A 23824-nucleotide genomic window follows, 5' to 3' on the forward strand; every position below is an offset into this window, starting at 1 on the left:
CAGTCTCCACTCTTCTGAAGGTTATAGCTAGAGAGATAATCCAATGAATTGATTCTTTAAATCCAGTTTAAACATTTGAAACCTTTGGTGGGAATTCCAGGTCCACCATAGCTGTGGTTTTGTTTTGTTCTGTTTTTAGGTAAAATACAACTTTATTTAACAAAAAAAATGTAATTTCTACCATAAATCCATATTTCCTTCTAAAAGCAGAAAACTTGATCACATTTTCCCAAGTAAGCTCAGTAAAGTTATTGTTCAGTTTTTTAAATTTGAAACTTAGGCAATTTTTAAGGTTCTGCCCTTTATTTTCTCCCCTAACTACCATTTAAATTTCAAAGAGGGCTTCTGCAGGAGTGTGTGAGTGTGAGTGTGTGTGTGTGTTGAGTGTATATGGTCAAGATGCATTCTTCTCTGCTGGCATCAGCTGCTATTCATTTTAATTTTTATTTTAATCCAATTAATATATAGTGTATGAGTTTCAGAGGTAGAGTTCAGTGATTCATCAATCATTTATATAATACCCAGTGTTCATTATATCACATGCCCTCCTTAATGTCCATCATCTAGCATCCCTCAGTTTGTTTCCTATGACTAAGAGTCTCTTATGGTTTGTCTCCCTCTCTGATTTCATATCATTTTATATTTCCCTCACTTTCCCCATGATCCTGTTTTGTTTCTTAGATTCCACATATGAGTGAGATACGATAATTGTCTTTCTCTGATTGACTTATTTCACTTAGCATAATACCCTTTGGTTCTATCTGCATCGCTTCAAATGGCAAGATTTCATTTTTTAGGATGGCTGAGTTGTATTCCATTGGATATATATACCACATCTTCTTTATCCACTGTCAATGGACATCTGGGCTCTTTCCATAGTTTGGTTATTACACCATAACTGGGTTATTCTGGGGACCCACCAACCTCTGAGCTGAGTAGTGGAATCAGGATTCAAACCTAAAACCTGTCTAGCTCCAGAGCATATGTTAAAAACTCTGCACACTGCCTCTCACAAGCTTAAATGCAAGTGCTGTTAAGTGAAAACACAAAATCATGCATGGAATATGTGAGAAAAGACAAGTAAGAACCTAGCAGTGTTTTGTTTCTGGGAAGGAACTTGGGTGGTTGATGGACAAACCAGACTTAACAATTCCACTTCCATAACTCAATACTATGGGTATAAATGAAAATGAGATAAAGAACATCAATCTGAAATGACGTTCAGAAAAATCTCCAAGATACATTGTCAAATGAAAATTTAAAAATTAGGTTAATGACAGTATGAATAAAAATGTTCCTATTTGTGTTAAAAAAAAAAAAGATTCAATTGGCAATGCTATCTCTGGAGAGTGGAAACTGGTACCTGGGATGGTTAGGAAGCTCTGTTCATTATCATCTGCATACTGTCTTAATTTTTAAATTATATGATGCATTTTCATAATAAAAAAATTTAAAGAACAAATAAAGGCCCAGTTCTGCCACTCGCTGGTCCTGAGCAAGTCTGTTTCATGTTCTAGAGTTTCAGTCTCCCGCTCTGTAAAAAAGAGACTATGCTGTTCCCTTGCAAGGCTGCTGTGAGGAGAAATAAGGTAACATGTACAAAGTACCTTCCCTGTGGTACTGCCTCCTGCCTCCTTATCCCGCTGATAGGTCACCTGACCTCATAGAAACAGCAACAGATTTCAAGGGAAAGAGAGCTGGGAGAAGGACGCTAACTCAAGCTTATCTCACAATGATACTATTATTAATATCTTCCTTGAACAGAAGCCAAGTTGCCCCACCTTGTTAAAAGCACTGACCTAGGATGCAGAGGATCCCATCAGGTTGAGACTTGCTGCTCTGGGTCAAGATGCTCTGAACCTTGCGGAGTCGGCTGCAGCTGCAACAAGAACAGAAATCAGCTCCTGAGTGTCAGTACATGAAGGCATGAGGATGAGGAATGATACTAGGGATGGAAAGTGGTCCTTGCCTGGTCTTGATATCAGAATATAAAATGAACTGGGAAGTACTCCCTTCTCTTCTATTATCTGGAAGAGATTATGCAGAATTTACCTGAAGCCTAAATCTGAACTGCTGATTATGAACTGGACAGTCTGTGGCTCAGTGGCTCAGTACAGAATGGAACCAAAGGCCCTCTCATGGTCAATGCTAGACAGGACTGGGACTCAGCAGCTGATCAGAAGTCTCTCCGGCGACTTCTCATTTTTGAGGATTATCAAAGAAGAGTTTCCACGCTTATTTGCCCTAACTGTGATCTCCATCAGTTTGCCAAAAGCAAAAGTGAAAAATAAAAACCAAAAAATTGGTTTAAGGACCTAAGTTAAGTTCTGACTCATGATCACAACTACCCCCAGTTAGAGTATCAGCAAAGGGTATTTGTTCCCATTTCTGGGCAGGTTTATTCCTGTGGCCTTAGTGAATAGTCCCTCCTCCCAAAAAAGAATAAGGAAAGGCACTCCCAGACATTAATATCACTTCTAAGGATTCCATGCTCTTCATACCAACCCTTCCTCCTTCCCAGCAGTCCCAGAAAAAAGATGCTCAATTTCCTACTTAAGACTGATACTTCTGCTAGATCTCTCCCTGTCACCTCCACTATTCCCTCCCTAACACTCCTGTATTTAATTTTTTCCCTACAGTCAACATATACCCAGCCTTACCACAACAGTATTAACTAAGATCCTCCACAAACCGACTACACTAACTGTTCCATCTATGACAATCAGACTTCATCCCCATCCCTTGCTTGTAGTTGCTCAATTACACTGCCCTATACTCAACCAAACAACAGTGCTCAGCCAAACAACATTATTTCTCTCCCCTGAAATCTTCCCCCCAACCCTCACAGACTCTTTCTGATGTTTCCACTCCCCCAAATATCCATTTCATGACTTACCACTGTCTTCCCTTACAATGTTCATATATACCACCTAACATCAAAACCAGAAGACAGTATTCCCAGAAAAGAAAGCTGTAAACCAATATCCATCATGAATATAACTCTAAAAACCTTAATAAAATATTACTAAATAAAATTCAACAACACAGAAGAATAATTATACACCATGACCAAGAGGGGTTTACCCCAGTGATACAAGGCTGGTTCATTATTGGTAAATCAGTCAATGTAATCCATCATATTAACAGGCTCAAGAAGAAAATGACACAACCATATAATTGATGCAGAAAAATCATTCGATAAAATTCAACACTTGGTCACAATAAAAACACTCAGAAAACTAGGAATTAAGATATTTAACAGTGAAAGACTCAATGCTTTTGCCCTAAAAGGAGGAACAAGAAAAAAATGTCTGCTCTCATCACTCCTATTCAACATGATAACGGAAGTTCTAGCTAGTGCAATAAGGCAAGAAAAGGAAATAAAAGACATACATACTGAAAAGGAGGAAATAAAACCATCCTTATCTGTAGATGACACAACGGCCTATATAGAGAATCTCATGAAATCTACTAAAAAAATCCTAGAACTAGTAAGTGAGTTCAACAATGTTGCAAGGTCAACACATATAAATCAACTCTTTTTCTGTATCAAAGCAATGAACACATGGAAACCAAATTAAAAACACAATGCCATTTAAATACAAATTTAACAAAACATACAGGATTTACATGCTAAAACTGTAAAACACTGATAAAGGAAATCAATGAAGGGGCACTGGGGTAGCTCAATTGGTTGAGCATCAGACTCTTGATTTCGACTCCCGTCATGATCTCAGAGTGGTGAGATCAAGCCCCACATCAAACTCCATGCTCATTGTGCTGCAGCTTCTCTCCCTTTCCCTCCCCCTCTGCCCCTCTCTCCCTGCTCAAATGTGCTCTTTCTCTCTCTCTAAATAAGTAAATAAAATCTTTTAAAAAAAGGAAATCAAAGAAGATCTAAGTAAATGAAGAGACACTGTGTCCATGGATTGGAAGACTCAAGATAGTATGGATGTCAATTCTTCCTAAATTGATGTAAAGGTTTAACACAGTCCCTTCAAAATTCCAGCAAGATTTTCTATAGATATAGATAAGATTAACCCAAAGCTTACATGGAAAGGCAAAGGAACTAGAATAGTTAAACATTTTTGGAAGAAGAAAAAATAGGGAGAGGAATCACTCTCATGTCAAGACTTATTATACAGCTAAAAGTACTCAAGACTGAGTGGTACTGATCGAGAGACAGACACACATATCAATGGAACAAAACAACTGCCAGAAATAGACCTACACAAATACAGCTGATTAATTTCTGATAAGGGTTCAAAAGCAATACAATGGAAGGACAGCCTTTTCAATAAATGGTGTTGGAGCAAATGGTATCCACAGACAAAAACATGAACCTCAACCTAAATTTCGTATTTTATACAAAAATGAACTCAGGATAGATCACAAATTTAAAATTTTAAATATGAAAATAAAAAAGCTGTAGTTTGTTTTTTTTTTTAAGATTTTATTTATTTATTTGACACAGAGAGAAAGCACAAGTAGGCAGATGGGCAGGCAGAGGGAGAGGGAGAAGGAGGCTCCCTGCCGAGCAGAGAGCCGGATGATACGGGGCTCGATTCCAGGACTCTGGGATCATGACCTGAGCTGAAGACAGATGCTCAACTGACTGAGCCACCCAGGTGTCCCAAAACTATAAAATCTTTAGAAGATAACAAAAGAAAATCTTCAGAACTTAACATTTAATGAAATTCTTAGACTTGGTACCAATAGTATAATCCATGAAAGAAAAAAAATCAATAAACTGGCTTTCATCAAAATTGTAAGCTTTTGCTTTGTTCAAAGAATGAAACCCTGTTCACAGAATGAGAAGACAAGCTACAGACTGGGAGAACATATTTATATTACATATCTGACAAAGTAGAATATATAAAGAACCCTTAAAACAACAGTAAAAAAATTAAAATCCAATTAGAAAATGGGTAAAAGACATAAAGAAACATTTCTTCAAAGAGGATACAGAGATGGCAGATAAATACCTGAAAACACGTTCTACATCATTATCCATGGAAAATGCAAATTAAAACCACAATGAGATATCACTATACATCCATTAGAAAAGCTAACAACAAACAAGGTGACAATACCAAAATGCTAGGGAGGATTCAGAGAAACTGGATCATTCATATATTTTTAAAGGAAATTAAAGAAGACACCAATAATGGAAATACATCCATGTTCATGTACTGGAAGCCTTCATATTATTAAACTGTCAATACTATAGGAAGTGATCTCCAGATTCAGCATAATCCCTATCAAAATCCCAATGATTTTTTTTTTTTGTAGAAATAGAAATATCCATTCTAAAATTCATAAGAAATCTCAAGGGACCCAGAATTCTCAAAACCATATTGAAAAAGAAGGACAAAGCTGAAGGACACACTTCTTGATTACAACAGTAACTACAAAGCTATGGTAATCAAAACAGGGTGGTACTGGCACAAAGACAGACATTTTGACCAGTGGAATGGAATGGAGAGCTCGAAATAAACTCTTTTTATGACTGGCTTATTTCACTCACTATAATATCCTCACAGTCAAATGATTTTTCATAAGGGCACCAAAACCATGCACTGAGAAAGGACAGTTGCTTTTTAAAAGATTTTATTTATTTATTTGAAGAGAAAGAGAGCGAGAAAAGAGCACACAAGCAGGGGGAGGGGCAGGCAGAGGGAGAGGGAGAAGCAGGCTCCCCAATGAGCAGAGAGAGCCCAACGTGGGGCTTGATTTCAGGACCCTGGTATCATGACCTGAGCTGAAGGCAGACACTTAACCAACTGCGCCACCCAGGCACCTGAGAGGACAATTTTTCAACAGATGGCTTTGGGAACACTGTATATCCAGATAAGGAAGAATAAACTTGGATCCTTAACTTTACAACCATATATAAAATTAAACTCAAAAGAGAAAAAAAACCTAAATGTAAATCTGAAAGCAAAAAACTTTTAGAAGACATACGGGAAAAGTTTCATGAAATGGATTTGGCAATGATATATTGCTAGACACCAAAAGCACAGGTAACAGAATAAAAAATACACAACTTAGACTTTATCAAAATTAAAAACTTACATTCACAGAAGGACACGATCAACAAAGTGAAAAGGCAAACCAAAGAATGGGAGGAGATATTTGTAAATCATGTATCTGGTAAGAGACTAATATCCAGAATATATAAAGCACTCTTATAATTCCACCATACACACACACACAAAAACCATTCAAAATAGGCAAAATATTAGAATACATATTTCTTTAAAGAAGATATATGAATGGGCAATAAGCACATGAAAAGACATTTAACATCACTAATCATGAGGGAAATGCAAATCAAAACAACATAGAAATACTAATCCCACACAAATTAGGATCGCTACTATTAAGAAAAGAAAAAAAAAAGCAAGGATCAGGAGAAATAGGAATCTTTGAGCACTGCTGATGAGAATGTAAAACTGTAGCTGCTGTGGAAAACCGTATGGCAGTTCCTCAAAAATTTAAAAATAGAGGGATAAAGGGAGGGAAAACTTTTAAAATAGAATTATTTTATAATCCAGAACTTCTACTTCTGGGTATATATATATATTTAAAAAAAAAACAACAACCTGAAAACAAGGATTTGAAGAGACATTTGTATACCCATGCTCACAGCAGCATTATTTGCTGTAGTCTAAAGGTAGAAACAAGTATCACTGACATGAATAAACAAAGAGTGGAATATACATACAGTGGAAGATCATTCCATTTTTTTAAAGATTTTATTTTTTTATTTGACAGAGATCACAAGTAGGCAGAGAGGCAGGCAGAGAGAGAGAGGAAGGGAAGCAGGCTCCTTGCTGAGCAGAGAGCCCCGATACGGGGCTCGATCCCAGGACCCTGGGATCATGACCTGAGCTGAAGGCAGAGGCTCTAAACCACTGAGCCACCCAGGCACCCCAAGATTATTCAATCTTAAAAGAAAGGAGATTCTGAAGCATGCTAAAAAAGATGGATGAACCTTGAAGACATTATAGTAAGTGAAAAATAAGCCATTACCCAAAAGACAAATATCATATGATTCCATTTTTAGGAGATACCTACAATATTCAAATTTATAGAGACAGAAACTACAGTAGTGGTATTGGGCTGGGGGAAAGAAGTGGGGTTACTGTTTAATAGGTACAGAGTTTTGGGTGCCTGGGTGGCTCAGTGGTTAAAGCCTCTGCCTTCGGCTCAGGTCATGATCCCAGGGTCCTGGGATCGAGCCTCACATCGGGCTCTCTGCTCAGCAGGGAGCCCGCCTCCTCCTCTCTCTCTCTCTCTCTGCCTGCCTCTCTGCCTACTAGTGATCTGTCTGTCAAATAAATAAAAATCTTAAAAAAAAAATAGGTACAGAGTTTTATAGGATGAAAACAGTTCTGTGGGTGAATAGTGGGATTATAGCACGACAGTATGAATGTATGTAAAAAATATATATATTTTAAAAATGGTTAAGATGGTAAATTTTGTTACAGGTATTTCACTACAAATAAAAAAAATTTAGATTAAAAAAGTCAATGCCATGTTAAACAAAAAGAACAAAGAGGGAGAACTCTTCTAATGTGAGAGAGTAAATAATAAAATTAATGTAAAAACCTTAATTTGATTTAAAAAAAAAAACAGGGAAATATCCACAAGACATCTGGAAAAATCTGAGTATGAACTGGGTATTTGACGTTAGTAGGGGAATTACTGTTAATTTTCTTAAGTGAGATGTTATTGTATTTATACCTAGAACGTTCTTTCTTTTTTAAAGCAGATACAAGAGGAAGTACTTAGCAATGTCATGCTCTCTGTAACTCACTTGGAAAGGGTTTAACAGAAAACCAGAATGAGGAAAAGAAAAGAAAAGAAAGACAGCACAAATGGCAAAACTGTTAAAAATTAAAAATTACTGACTCTAAGTGGTGGGTTATCAAGTATTCACCATACTACTCTCACCTTTTCTGTATTGTTTGAACATTTTATTTATTTTTTATTTTTTATAAACATATATTTTTATCCCCAGGGGTACAGGTCTGTGAATCGCCAGGTTTACACACTTCACCGCACTCACCATAGCTTAACATTTTCTTAATAAAAATCTGGGGTTGAAGGTAAGGATGGAGCAATTTAGCGTTTTAGAAGTGGCAGAACAGAAATTGCAAGAAGATCAAGATTAAAGTAAGAAACCTTTCCCTGGGAAATGGTTATCTGCCCCTCTCCTCTCATGTTTACTACAAGATCAATCTTGCAATCGTTCTCTGCACTAGAAATATTTTATCCAGTTGGTCCTTTGGCTCATTTCCTAACCCATATGAACAGCAGACAGACTGACTGCCAAGGTTACCAAGAGATCTTTGGTTTTCAAACTAACAACCAGCCAGTGACAAAAAGCATGACTATGTCATGTGACCAGGAAACAAACAGCTCCCTCAACTGCTGCTGTGGAAAGCCAAGACAATACTGAGAATAGGAGTGAAAAGCATTTCTTTTCCACAAGTATCTTTGCAAAATAAAGTGGAAGCGGATAAAATATAGAAAGACCTTCCTTTTCCCAGAGTAAAACATTATCCTAATTAGTATCTCATTTTCCAGTCAAATGAATAAAGGTAAATTCAGTTCTTTCCTTAAACATTTTCCTGCTTCCCAAATTTAATTCTTAACCAGAGAACATAACCTATTGTCACTGAACCATTAAACTTGTCACTTATTGAAATACTTACCTATTTAAAAAAAACAAAACCCACTAAGTATAGGGAAAACCACAATCACAGGTATTCCCAGCACCCAGAATCAGCCTCTATTAACATTTTGGCATACTTGCTTTTATTTACCTTGGTGCCACATGTAAAATATTATCCTTTCTTTGATGAAAAAAATGGGGTATTAAAATTGTCATTGTTCCTAACCCCTAGAGATCACCACTGAGTTTGTTGTATATCCACCAGTCTCTCTCTTTTTTTTTTTTTTTAATAGAAACTTTCAAACATACACCACAACCAGCAAGAGCACTGCCCTCTATCTTCCAGGTTTACCTGGGCATGGCTAACACATCCTACGTAGACAGATGGCCTGAGTCACCATGGCTTTACAAAGTTCCTCTTTCAGACCTGTCGTCCAAGCAGACCCACTAATGTGGTTTATGTCAAATATGCTGCTTGTATACTATACTTTATTTCTGACTCTACTTGGGTTCAGATTCAGAATCTACATGTGATAGATAATAAAGTGAAGAAGCCAAGACCTAAACAGAAGCAGTTTACCCAAAATCATAAGGTTGAGCCAGGATTAGCAGCATCAAAATGTAAACTACCAGATACCTTAACTCTGAACTTTTCCTTTCTGCTACACCTCACTGATGTCCTGACAATAAAGTTTGCCACAGACACAGTTATTTCCAAATCCTAAAAAGTCAGTCGTCTCTATTTTTACCCTCTTTGGTTTTATAGTAAATTCACTCCTCACTGCTTTTATAAGTTATGATATACACAGCCAGGTATATTTCTTGTTTATATTTCATTATCCTAGTTCCCTGGAAATGAAGGACAAAAAACCTGAAAATTTTATTTTGCCAGTTTTTTTGTGTGTGACTTTAACTTTTTTATTTTCAAAATTAAGTAAATATTGAATATATTGTCCTGTACACTTTATGTTTTGATTGTTCCACAAAGTGAATCTTCCTACTAATCTGATTCACTTTATCATAGAAAACTCCTGTGAACAAACTGGTGTGAATCTCTCTGTAATGTTTAGTTTAGGTGAGTTTTCTGGGGGGTTGGATTATTTTTACATAAAATCATAATCATGAGATAAATAAGTGCTCTGCAACATGTTTTCACTGAACGTTGTACCTTAAGACCTTTCCAAGTTAGTTCTTAGAACTCAACTGCATTTTTTAAAAGTGCCATACTGGGGGCACCTGGGTGGCTCAGTGGGTTAAGCCACTGCCTTCGGCTCAGGTCATGATCTCAGGGTCCTGGGATCGAGCCCCACATCGGGCTCTCTGCTCAGCGGAGAGCCTGCTTCCTCCTCTCTCTCTGCCTGCCTCTCTGCCTGCTTGTGATCTCTCTGTCAAATAAATAAATAAAATCTTTAAAAAATATAAAAATAAAAAAAAATAAGTAAATAAAAGTGCCATACTGTATTCTTTTGTTTTTATTTAACCAGCCACTCTGAGTGAACATTCAGGATATTATTTTTGTAATAGCAAATAATGCTTCAAAGAATAACTATATCCATCTTTGGCACTGTAAAAATTTCTGCAAGGGAGGGACCTAAAAAGTAGCACTGCCCAGTTAAGAAGTACCTGCATTTTAAATTTTGATAAATGTTGCCAAATTGTTTTCTTAAAACAGTCACCTACAGTATACCGAGTACCTGTTTCCCCACAACTTTTTTTTTTTTTAAAGATTTTATTTATTTATTTGACAGAGAGAGATGAGAAGCAGGCAGAGAGGCAGGCAGAGAGAGAGGAGGAAGCAGGCTCCCTGCTGAGCAGAGAGCCTGATTTGGGGCTCGATCCCAGGACCCTGGGATCATGACCTGAGCCGAAGACAGTGGCTTAACCCACTGAGCCACCCAGGCGTCCCACCCCACAACTTTTTAAACTATGTATTATCACTCTTCACCTAATTCTCATTATCATACTTTTACATTTCTCCCTAATCACTAGGGAGACTGTCAAATGTTTATTGATCATCTGTATTTCCTTTTCTGTGAATGCGTATTCTTGTTCTTGACTCATTTTCTATTTAGTCATAGAAGGGGGTGTTCTGAATAATTTACATATTCCATATTTTAAAAGCCATATGCTGCAAATATTTTCTTGAAACTGCTAGACTTTGTTTATGATATCTTTTTCATGCAGGAGATGTCAAGTTTTATTTAACTAAATCTGCCTAACTCTATCTTTAGGCTTGGGAGTTTTAGGTCTTCCTTTTGTGTCTTTCCCACTCAGTATTATTTAAAAAAAAATAAAATGCCAATTATTTAATTGTGTGTGTGTGTGTGTGTTTTCAACATTTAGCTCTTTGCTCCTCTGGAACTTGCTTTTTTATTTTTGTGAAGCAGGAATATAACTATTATTTTATCGGAGAGAAAGCATGAGCTGGGGGAGGGGTAGAGACAGCAGGAGAAGCCGACTCCTTGCTGAGCAGGAAGCCTGAAGCTACTTGATTCCAGGACCCAGAGATCATGACTTAAGCAGAAGGCAGATACTTAACTGACTGGGCCACCCAGGTGACCCAATATAACTGTATTGTTCCTCCAAAATATAAATGTCCCAAACCACAATCCTTTTCATCCTCTGATGTAGAAAGCCACTTTTAACATATGCTAAATTATTATATAAAGCGGGATCCATATATTTGATCCTTATTTGATCTAGTCTATCAGAAATAGTATACTTAAAAAACCACCAAAATTATTACTTGAACTTTACAATAAATGGGTTATTTTTATATCTTAAAGGGCAAGTTCCAGTTCTATCACTGTTTCAAAGATCATGTTTTTTACTGAACATTTTCTTTTTTTTTTTTTTTTAAGATTTTATTTATTCATTAGAGAGGGACAGAGCACATGAATGGAAGGAAGAGGCAAAGGAAAAGGGAGAAGCAGACTCCCCACTGAACGGGGATACCAACGTGGGCTCGACCTCATGACCTGAGCCAAAGGCAGACACTTAAACCACTGGAGCCACTCAGGCACCCCTGAACATTTTGTCTTTCTTTCTTTGATCTTAATTTATTTGTCAGAGAGAGAGAGCGCAAGAGAGAGCGCAAGAGAGAGCACCAGCAGGGGGAGTGGCAGGCAGAGGGAGGAGCAGGCTCCCTGACAAGCAAGGAGGTTGATGAGGGACTTGGTCACAGGACCCTGGGATCATGATTAGAGCAGACGCTTAACCAACAGAGCCACCAGGGTTCTTGAACATTTTCTTTTTTTTTTTTTTTTTAACATTTTAAGTTTTAAGTTTTAATATATATATCCAATACATATGAAATATACAAAATATATATATACATCTTTTAATATATATATACATCTTTTAAATTGATTTCAATCAAATAAAACTTCCCATTGAATTTCCATAGTGAATTAGTATAGAACATTTTCTTTTTAAGAAGAATTATAGGGCGCCTGGGTGGCTCAGTGGGTTAAGCCACTGCCTTCGGCTCAGGTCATGATCTCAGGGTCCTGGGATCGAGTCCCGCATCGGGCTCTCTGCTCAGCAGGGAGCCTGCTTCCTTCTCTCTCTCTCTCTCTGCCTGCCTCTCAGTGTACTTGTAATTTCTCTCTGTCAAATAAATAAATAAAATCTTAAAAAAAAAAAAAAAAAAGAAGAATTATAAAATTAGTTTGTCAAGTACAGACAAATTCCCGTTGAGAATTTGTATTATGATCATACTGAATCTGGACAGCACTGAGCTTCCCACTCAGGAACGTGATGCATCGCTCCTTCGTTCCTCTCCTGTTAATGTCCTTCTGTCAAGTTTTATATTTTTATTTATGTAAGTTTTACATATTTCTTTTTTTTTTTTAAAGATTTTATTTATTTATTTGACAGAGAGAGATCACAAGTAGGCAGAGAGGCAGGCAGAGAGAGAGAGGAGGAAGCAGGCTCCCCACTGAGCAGAGAGCCTGATGCGGAGCTCGATCCCAGGACCCTGAGATCATGACCTGAGCCGAAGGCAGCGGCTTAACCCACTGAGCCACCCAGGCGCCCCTACATATTTCTTATTAGATTGATTCCTAGGTATTTTACAGTTTTTGTTCCCATTTTGGATGTCATCTTGAATCCATTATCTTTTTTAAATAATTTGATAAACTCAGTTCTAAGACTTTTATCTATTATCATAGTTTTCCAAGTAGTAAAACATAGTGGTTTTATATCTTCAACATTTACAACTTTTTTTTTATTAACATTTACAACTTTTATTCCAACTTATTAATTCATCACGTTTTTACTGAGGACCTACCATGTGTCAGGCACTGGTTACTCAAGAGCTGGGGGGAGGACTTAGCAATCAGTAAAAGGGCAAAAACCATTGCAATGAAAATAGAAGAATTTACATGTCATTTATTTTTTCATTTACATTTCTTTCTTACACAAAGCTTGAACTCACAACCCTGAGGTCAAGACCTGAGCTGAGGGGCGCCTAGGTAGCTCAGTAGGTTAAAGCCTCTGCCTTTGGCTCAGGTCATGATCCCAGCGTCCTGGGATCAAGCCCCATCAGGCTCTCTGCTCAGCAGGGAGCCTGCTTCCTCCTCTCTGCCTGTCTCTCCGCCTACTTGTGATCTCTATCTGTCCAATAAATTTAAAAAAAAAAAAAAAAAAAAACCTGAGCTGATACCAAGAGGCAGATGTTTAACGGACTGAGCCACTTAGGAGCCTCTAGGACTTACATTCTAATTGGGAAATGAGTGAGGGAGAAATAAAAATAAATAGGAAAAATACATTTATCATATGGTGATAAATGGCTTGAGAGTCCTAAGAGGAGGGTGGGCTGCCCTTTTAAAGAAAGGTAGAGGAAAGGCTTTGCCCTGAAGGATGCCAGAGAGCAAGCTGCACAGTAATTGCAAAGGTCCGGAAGCAGCAATGTTTACAGCAAGTGAGGAAGACAGCAATAATAGGAGATAAAGGGGGGGGGGGGTGGTGGAAGCTGGATTAGAGTCTTGTCAAAGCTCATGATTTGAGATTTTTCTTGGAGTGTTTTGAAAATAAGGATGACTCATATGAGATGAGTTATATTTTCGTAAGATCACTTTATTTACTATACTGGAAACAGACCAAAGGGGGACAAGAGTAGAACCTCAGAGACCAATTAAGAGCCTACTGCAAGAAGCAGATGATCATTTCTTTTGCTTATTATCTTTTTTATTAAGTAGGGGCTTGAACTCATAACCCTGAATCAAGACCTGAGCTTAGATCAAGAGTCAAAAGCTTAACCAACTGAGGCACCCTGGCACCCCTCTTTTGTTTATCTTATTATATTAGCTGAAACCTTATTATGTTACTGGATTCAAATCAAGAATGAATATTAATTTTTTAAATAGTAGATTGGGGGCATCTACTAGTGTGTTAATTTCATTGGTAGATTTTATTCATTTTTACTTAGTTAGTTAGTTATCAGAGAGACAGAGTGTGCACTCACAAGCACCGGAAGCAGTAGGCAGAGGGAGAAGCAAGCTGCCTGCTGAGCAAGGAGCCTGATGTGGGACTTGATCTCAGGACCCCTGGATCATGACCTGAGCCAAAGGCAGACATTTAACTGACATAGCCACCCAGGCACCCCTCATTGATAGATTTCCTGATGATAAACAACTTTTGCATTTCTGGGATAAATTCTACTTATTTATAAAGTTGTTTTCACCATACTTCTAGTTTCAATATACTATTATTTTATTTAGAATTTTTGCACTTGTAGGGGCACCTGGGTGGCTAAGTGGGTTAAAGCCTGCTTTCAGCTCAGGTCACGATCCCACGGTCCTGGAATCAAGCCCCACATCGGGCTCTCTGCTCAGCAGGGAGCCTGCTTCCTCCTCTCTCTCCCTGCCTGCCTCTCTGACTACTTGTAATCTCTATCAAATAAATAAATAAATCTTAAAAAAAAAAAAGAATTTTTGCACTTGTAGTTTTCCTTGTCAAGTACCGGGATTATGCCAACCTCAGAAGAAAGCAAGTGGCAAGTTTTCTGAGATATGTACTTAACTCAGCATGCTTTCCACTTCTACCTCCCCTGATAACAAACACTGTGCTCCTTCTTTGCCACAGTTTCCAATTTTGACTTACCCAGGAACAAGCCATGCTAAGGGGAGTCCTTACCAGGGATTTCCTCATTTTAGACCTGGAAGAAATGGCCTCGAGGGTCATAGTAATACACACAGAAAGAATGTGTATTTCGGGCTATATGGATAGAGGCAACTATTATGATAGAAGAGTTCTGGTTCCAGTTCTGGAGGCCCCAGTTTCTACACCTCTTCCTATAGGAAGGCTATCTCCCTATTATTCCTTCCAGTCACATAAGGCAATACATTCTTCTTACTTAAAACCTTTGAGTTGGGTTTCTGTCATTTGCAATAGAAAGCATTCTTCTTAATAGAAAATCAATTCCAGGAAACATATCTATAACTTACTTTAAAAAGCTGTAAAAAGGAAATATCACAATATAGGATGGATTCATTGATAGAGGAATGGATATATAAGGCAAATATAGCAAATATATTAAAAGTGTATAATCTACGTATGGATACACATGAATGCCACTGAACAATTCTTTCAACTTCCCCGTACTTATGAGCACTTTCATAATAAAATGCTGGGGGGAAAGTCAACTGTATGAATAATACAAACAAGCCTCATAAGCATTAATTTAGACTTCAGGTACTAATTAAAAGGAGCTACTGTAGGACTACTAGGGTTTAATAAACTTGGCCCTGAGTTAAAGTGGCAATTATTTACACCCCTTAGTGGGTGTCTGGCCACTCAGTCAGGGGAGTATGTGACTCTTGATCTCAGGTTTGTGAGTTCAAGCCCCACATTGGGTATAGAGATTACCTGCAAATAAAATCTTAAAAATAAAAAGACCAAAAAAACAAAAAAAAACAAAACCCACTAGAAAAAACCTAGAGACTTGGAAGAAAGGCAAAAGGGCAAGATGTGTAGCAAGGCAGTAAATGTCATTGCCCACCAATGTCTTTGCTGGGGCAACAACTTGCAACGGAAAAAGCAATCCCAATGTTAGAACATGGTTAACTACTGACTGTAACTGACTTAAACTGAAAGGACACATACATACACACACAAGATATGAATGAGAAATCACTAGCATCATTAAATACTTGATGACTTTAATTTTCTCCCAGCACTTTCTTTTTTTTTTTTTCCCCCCTCCCAGCACTTTCATGTTTCTTGTAGCTCACCGGACCTATCAGTAATCTTAAGCAATATAACTTTCATTCCACATCGTTACCTCCCTGTGGGAGAGGCAATCAGTTACCTAATCCATATCCATTCTCCCCTTCTTTTTCATTCACAGTACCCCAGTTTTACTTGGGGCAGTAATGGCCCAGTTCCTCTGCTTCTAGAGCTAATCAATGAGACATGCAGGAGCCATCATGTGGAAGCTTCTGGAGAAACTCTCTGAAGGAAAGAGCCGACTTAACTAGGAGAACCGTCACTTCTCCTTCCCCTTGCCTGACAGACATTATAGCTGGAGTTCTTCCAGCCATTTTGTGACCATGAAGCCATGGAATCCACTTGCTAAGAGCACAAAAATACACAGAAGAGGCCCCGTTCCCTCCCTGATGACCTTACACCAGGACTAGACTGCTCTCCTTAGATGGACATCTTTTGCAAGAAAAAATAAACCCTTACACTAAGTCATTATCGTTAAGGATCTTTTACCAGCTGCCAAATGTAGCTCTTAACCAATAGGCCACCTAACCTAAAATGGGTAAAACTGGTGCCCAACTGCAGTTCAAGTCTACACATATTTCATTAACTGGGGTTAATAAGACACTCCACAAACTAAATTCAAGGACTTCAGAAAATGCTACTTATCACAAATGGAAATTGTTATCTGGAAGTCTATTCACAATACCCTGTGTAACATCTTACTTTCCATTTTCTTCCTTTTCTCTGGCTTTCTCTGAGCATTTCCTCACACAATCTGCTCTTTGTAAAGTCAGTTTCACAAGTCTTCATTCAGAAAGCATCCACAATTACTTTCCCTCACTTCTTTGACTATTAAGTGCATGCCAAATATAAATGCAATGTGGGATCCTTGATTGGATCTTAGAGTAGAAAAAAAGATGTTAGTGGGAAACTGTGGAAATACAAATAAATAGTCCAGAGTGCTAAAAGCCAAGTAAACAAAAGTTTACTTAATAAATTAAAGCACTACACCATTATTAATTTCTTAGTTTTAATAAATGTGCGTGGTTATATGTAAGATGTTAATATTAGAGTAAGCTAGATGAAGGCTACATAGAACACTCAACAGCATATTAGCAATTCATCTATAAATCTAAAATTGTTTATTTCAAAATAAGAAGTTGAAAACAAAAAGCATGCCAAATGAGCTGACTTTTCCTCAAACCAGGGCGCAAAATCACAGATAAAAGTTTTAAACACCCATAATGCAAAACCTTTTCCTTTTCCTAAACTTTCAGGGCAAAACAATAATTTAAGCTGTGTAACTCTCGAGTGGATCTGCATCTCATTCACTCCCTTCTCTAAAAATCAGAATATCACAGAAAAGCCCAGGAGCTTCATATGAAACATTTTTAAGATACTGTATATATAAATGCCACCATATTCAATAAATAAGAGTTCTCAGTACACAGTCATCTCAGACACAAGTGAAAAGGCAGATACTGAGACCTCTACTTCTGGGTCAGAAATAAGACAGTAAAAGCCTAACTAAGCAAACCCTCTTTGCTTCTACAGCCACCACACCAAGCTTCCCTGGCCAGTATCTAAGCAAGTATACTGGAGGTAAAACTTTGTATTTTCATATATACAATACTTTGCATTCTGAGTTTTCTTAAGGCAGAGACCATCTATACAACAGCAATTATTATTTCTGTAGATCTGTAAAGCCAAAAGAGTGCCATAGGTATTGGCCACTGGCCATTAAGTAGCACCTGAAGAGATAACTTGCCTCTGTGAGGCTCTACTGAAGTGTTCCTGTAGATCATCATTGTCATGAACCACTTCTCACCAACTAGCTCACATGTGATTTTTCATTCTCTGAACACTTATGAAATTTAACATAGCCCACAGCTTCCCCTGTAGTTATTCTCTATTAATTCAATAAATAATGCGTGCAAGCAATATTTCATAATAGCTTACAACAGCAGTTCATATTTAGTGAATGCTGTCTATGTGCCAGACACTGATCTAAGTACCAGGGCAAGCAATGTGGGAAATGGCAATAAAAAATGGTCCCAGGCCTTTGGTAATTTCCAGGGATAACAAAGAAAGCCCTTTCTTACTAGTCCCTTATCAAGGAAGAAACTCCACCTGTACATGGTATAGAAGATCCCCAGCACAGGAACCCCTTAGTCAGACTGTTTTGCTAGAGCACATCCTTCGTGGCTTCTTAATAAAGGGTGCACGTAAGGTCAAACTTGGAGAACTAGCATGTGTGAAATGTCTTTAACCCTCCCTCAAACCTGCTATGGCAGGATATTGAATTCTGGGAAAGAATCCATTTCCTTCAGAAGGCACTGTTTCTCCATTATCTTCTAGTTTCCAGTCTTGCTGCAATTCTATGATTCCTGACTCCATCTGATTTGTAGCTATTCTTTTGAGTCTATAGCACTCAAAAATTTTATGACCTTCTACCTGGGCATGGATATTTTTAAACTAGTTGTGCTGGACTACTGAAATGTCCTTTTGATCTGGAAACTCATGTCCTCTGGTTTTGAGAAAAATCAATCAATCAACCATAATTAGTTTGTTTATTTAACTTCTTGCTTTATTTTATTTTGGGTGAAATCTTCATGCCATCAAACAATAACCACCCGCTAGCCCTTCTTGTTACAAACAGTACAAATCTCTGGGTCATTCAGTTCTCCACATTCCCTAAAGATTTTTAGCTTCTCGATCACTATCCCTTTTGCTATTATTACTTCTATCTTCATTCATGATAATTTCAGTAAGCACTAAGACAGGCAATCCTCCCACTATCCTTACCTCTCAGTTCCTTTATTCCTGTTTTCCAATGATGTCCTCTACCCTACTTGAGCCACTCCCTTCCACAATATCCACCTCCAAACAGCTCAATAAAGCTGAAGGAAAAGCATACAACCATGCTAACTGGGTCTCACCTTAAATTTATGACAACAAAGAGCAAATGGGTACTTATAGCTGCCTGGCAATCCTAAAACATTTCTTTATTCAACTAATTTTCCCCAACTCTCTTGGATGGATTTTACACCTTCTTTCTTCTCAAACTTCTAACACCTTATCTACTCTTCATTTTTAGCTGAAGATCTGCCTTCCTATTTAATGGCAAATACAGAAGTAAACAGAAGAGAATTTTCACTTTCTCCCACCACCAAGCTACCAATACACCAGCATTTGGGTCTATATACTCACCACAGATGAACTGTCCATGCACCTATATAGTCTGAGGCCAATATATCCATTTATGTCCTAGATCCAATTCCCTCTCAAACTGCTCAAGGACTTCACCCCTGCAATAGTCCCTTCCTTTCTTTTAATAATCAATTTTCCTCTCTGTACTCCATCATTCCCATCAACTTTGTTTTAGGAAGGCTATAATGTCTGTCCACCTAAAAACAAAGGACTCTAACTCTTTAACCCTTCCAACCAGACCCGTTTCCCTGCTTTCTCTGATAGCCATAGCTGCATTATTCTCCTCTCTCTCATAGCCACAGCCTTATTGCTCTGCTCTTCAGTCCTTGAAACAACATCATTATGACTATCTATACTCACTGTCTTCAATTCTCCTCCTCCATTTTCTCTTGAACCCATTGCACCAAACCTGTTCTTGTCAAGGCCACCAATAACCTCTATGTTACCCAATCTAATAGACTATTCATATTCCTCATCAGCCCACCAATGGTACTTATTATTTGGCTTCCCATGACTGTCCTGGATTCTTCTCCCATTTCAGAAGTAGGAAGCTACTTTTCATTAGAATTTGGAACCACTGTTACACGGTCTTTCCTAGACGGGATATCCGAGGGCTTGCATGTTAGTCTTCTCTATCTAATTTGTTCTCAGGATCTCTACCCAGTCTCAAAGATCTAAATAAAAATGTGGGAGACATCAGCATAGCATTTCCAGTTCCAGTCTTTCTCCTGAACTCCAGATTAATATATCCAACTGCTTATCCAAGATCTCCATCTGGATATCTATTAGGCAACTCAAAATGAATAAGGCCAAATCTGAACTCCCTTTGCTCTAATTCCAGTGTTCCCAGTATCCGTAAATGGCAAATTCATTCTTCCAACAGTCAAACTCAAAATCAACTATACCTTCTTACATTATTATTACTTCAGCCCTATTTCTTCCTCAGTAGTTATTTCTCAACTCTCTGTATTATGATTTGCACTGTTCGTGTCTCTTTCCATTTATAAAGGAACTCTTTGAGGGCAATGGCCTACTTTGTCTCACAACACCTAGCCCAGTATATGTTGGATTATTTGTATAAAGAGGAGTAAAATGGCGGGTGCCTGGGTGGCTCAGTGGGTTAAGCCTCTGCCCTCGGCTCAGGTCATGATCCCAGGGTCCTGGGATCGAGCCCCACATCAGGCTCTCTGCTCAGCAGGGAGCCTGCCTCCCTTCCTCTGAAGTAGGAAAACACAAGGGGTTGGTACTCTTTAGGGATGTCAAGGAGAAAGGCTCTAGAGGAGAACTACTGTAGGGGAGATTTAGTAGTCAAGATAGTTACCTGGTAATAATTCCAAAATCTCAGTGCCTTGAAACAATGAAGGTTTACTAATTGCTCTACATGTCAAACATAAGTCACCTTGAAGTTTGCTCTGAGTCCCAAACTGATGGACTTGCCACCACCTGAAGCACTAACAGACACCACAGTAGAGGGAAAGACAGTGGCAAATCATAGACTGGAAGCTTTTACCATGAAGGAATACACATCATTCCTGAACACACTGATGGACCAAAAGCAACTCATAATGCCATACCCAGCTTCAAGGGGGCAAGTATAATTGTACCACATGTCCAGGAGGCAGAAACCAAAAATAGCTGATGGGCAGCAGTAATGACTACCACATCCTGAAAAAGCAGCTTCTAGTTCTAAACAACAGCATTTTAACTCCTGATCTCTATTCCCCATCTGTGAAAATGAACTTCACTGCTAGAAGGGAAACACACACTTACAAAGTGCTATCTATGGGTCTTCAGGAATGCAACTTCACCAGTTACGCCTGCCTCTTTCATCACTCAGAGTCAGAGTGCTGCAAAGAATTCAAATATGGGTGACAGGAAAGTGCTGAGTCCATAACTGCCATTCAATGTCAAAAGTCAGGGGAAGGCTTGAATGGGTAAGAAAAGCATGTTCGGTTATGCAGAAGTAGGGTAAAGAAGGAGAACCTTGACTCAATTTCTTTTACCAAAGGTAAAACAGGCCTTGAGGTTCCATGCACTATCCCTTGTCTGAAGACCAACAAGTTTCACTCAACCACTTGTTTTAAGATTCAGAGTTTATGATTAATAAAGTTATCCATCATTAATCTAACAACAAAACACTATTTTAAAAATATGCTGTGCACTGCCATGTTCCTAGAAATAAGGATAGCAGCAGTTATTGCAGAGATGGAGTTCACTGGGAAGCTTTTTTCTCCTAAAAGTTTCAAAAACTCAAGATTCCTAAGCTCAAAATGATCTGGGATGAACCCCAAGTCTATACAGAGCTTAGATTTAAAGGATGGCTGCTCCAAATTCTAAATATCCTGTGCAAGGGTGCCTGGCTAGCTCAGACTGTCGAGCATGCAATTCTTGATATTAGGGTCCTGAGTAGGAGCCTACTTTAAAAGGAAAAAAAAAAAAAAAAAAAAAAGGAAAGAAAAGAAAAAAGAAGTACCCTGTGCAGTTTCTATTCTGTACAAAGTTCAAATACTTTCTAACAGTGAAAGTGGCTGCCAGAAATGTTAGGACAGATTGGAGAAGGTTACCATAAGGAGCTAAACATTTAGAACACAAGGAATTCCCCTGAAGAGCAGAACAGGAATTCAAACAATGTCACCTGCCAAATCAGAAGCAAATTAAGACTCCCAAATGCAACCAAGGGTATCTAGCTCTATCTCTCCCAACCTTTATTCATTCAACAAACAGGGGTGGGGGAAGGAATGTCAGGAAGTAAGCAAGGGACAGGATTTTAAGATTTAGTTCTCCTCTCCAGGAATTTGTTCTCGTTAGAACAAAATAAAAACAAAACAAAACAAAACAAAAAAACCAGACTGGCTAGCAAAAAATTAAAAATACAATTCCTTTAGTACCATAACAAGGATACAAGAGAACCATTTTTCACATATAAATTAACAACCTCCTTTCAAGGGAAAAACATATTTGCTTTGCTAAGCTACTAAAATAGAGAAAAAGCAAAACAAAACAAAAAAAACCCTCTTCTGGTTTAATGACAGTTTAGCAGATCCCAAAGCCCATTTCTCTCTCTCTTCTTTCTTCTCTCTCAACGATCTCTGCCGCAAATGCTCCTTCATTCCAACCTCCACACTCTGCAGGCGGCCTCGCAACAGCTCCATCGCAAACAATGCCCAGACTATCAAGGTCAGCCCCAAAGGCACCGGGAGCAGAAATCGGAAACGGGTCTTCCTAGGGGGTAGAGACCCTCCCCATTATCACCCTGCCCATCCTTAGGCACCCAGGGGCTCTGTCTCTAGCCTCAGGGGCTTAGGTTCCGCCAATTCCTCAGGGGCTTGGGGTCCGCCAATTTTGGGGGGGGGTACTGGCCCTCTTTTTCCTGTTCACCCAGTTAGTTTTCTCTCCTGCGCCTCCCCCAACCTGAGCTCCCTATTGTGGAATGAGGGAGCGTCGCGATGCAGGCTGGGGCATGGGGAGGTGGGGGAACCCGCAATAGGGAAGATGCTGTCAGCGTGTATGTATGTAGGGGCGGGGGGGGCACTCTTTAGGGATGCTGCTGTCAAGGAGAAAGGCTCTAGAGGAGAACTACTGTAGGGGAGATTTAGGTAAGCCGTTTCTGGGGAAACCCATTCAAGGGTTCTACCCAAGGGAGCTACTGTGTGCGTTGCGGAGGTGGGGGGGGTTCTCCACAGACAGCCGTTTCTGGGGGAAATATTCTAAGAGGAAGGTAAGTGAGTTACACATAGAGAAACCACTGCAGAGGTTCTCCACAGGGGAACCTTTCCTGGGGGAAACCTACAGGGACGGGGATGTCATAGCAGGGGGTCTCCACCGAGGAGCCGCTGTGGGACTGTCTACAGGGGAGCCATTGTGGGAGCCGCTACAAAGGGCGCATTTCCTGGGAAAACGTCCCCAGGCAGCCGTTTAGGGAAAACCGTCTGCAAGGAAGCCATGTCGGACCACGCCCTGCGGCGGGAGGCGTCGCCGGACCCCCACAGCCCGCAACCCCCGGCCCGGCCGCTCCTCTGTGGCCTCGGCCCCGCGTACCTGACTGAGGGCGACCCGCGGCCAGGGCCGCCGGGGGACCGCGCGCGGGGCAGCCCCAGCCGGTGCGGGGGGTACACGTCCATGGCGGCGAGCGGCGGAGAAAGACGCTGCCGCTGCGAGGGTCGCTCAGGCCCGCCGGCTTGCTCCAGGCCCGCTGCGGCCGGGCGGGGCGGCGGGGCGTGCCGGGTGGGCGGGGGGCGCGGCGCGCGGGGGCACGTCGGGGGCGGGGGCGGGGCCGGACGCGCGCAAGGATCGCCGAGGGGGCGTCGGCAGGCGTTGGGATGGGAGTGGGCGCACCGCCGCAGGGCCGCGCCCTCCTTAAGCTGCGAGGCAGCCCAGCAGGACGTTGGGAGCGCGGGTCACCAGGATGGGGGCTTCCACGCCGCGGCTCTGCACTGTCCTCAGGCCCCGCATCATGGAGTGGGGCTCTCTGCTGCGCCCCCAGCCACGCACGCGGACGCGCCCGGGGGCGGGGCCTGGGTTTGCCCCGCCCCGCTCTGCCGGCTTCGGCCTCCAGCAAAGGCTTCCGCTGCGGCACCCAGGTCCCCGAGCATCGCGGAACCTGAGGTCCTCCCATGTTCCGGGGTGGCTTCCCTAGGTCTCCCAGACGAGTGCCTCGCTGCTCTTTCTTCACCCACTGCTAATCAACTGCGCACCCTCCCTTCAAACATCCTGCTGATTGCT

General features: G+C 40.0%; 1 protein-coding gene across 2 annotated transcripts in view; it reads right to left on the reverse strand.

Moving 5' to 3' along the window:
• The window catches only part of C7H20orf194 (chromosome 7 C20orf194 homolog), a 128709-nt gene extending 105123 nt beyond the window's left edge, over nt 1-23586 (reverse strand). The window contains exons 1-2 of one of the 2 annotated variants that reach the window (XM_032351264.1): nt 23141-23586; nt 1800-1879 (exon numbers count right to left, since the gene is read on the reverse strand). In XM_032351264.1, the coding sequence (XP_032207155.1) occupies nt 1800-1879; nt 23141-23223 (163 nt within the window). In that variant the 5' untranslated portion in view covers nt 23224-23586. The remainder of the gene's footprint in view (nt 1-1799; nt 1880-23140) is intronic. The other variant, XM_032351263.1, reaches the window with a different exon arrangement.
• Nucleotides 23587-23824: the final 238 nt, after the last annotated feature.

The sequence above is a fragment of the Mustela erminea genome, chromosome 7, assembly GCF_009829155.1.
Source record: "Mustela erminea isolate mMusErm1 chromosome 7, mMusErm1.Pri, whole genome shotgun sequence".
In the NCBI taxonomy this organism is placed as follows: Eukaryota; Metazoa; Chordata; class Mammalia; order Carnivora; family Mustelidae; genus Mustela; species Mustela erminea.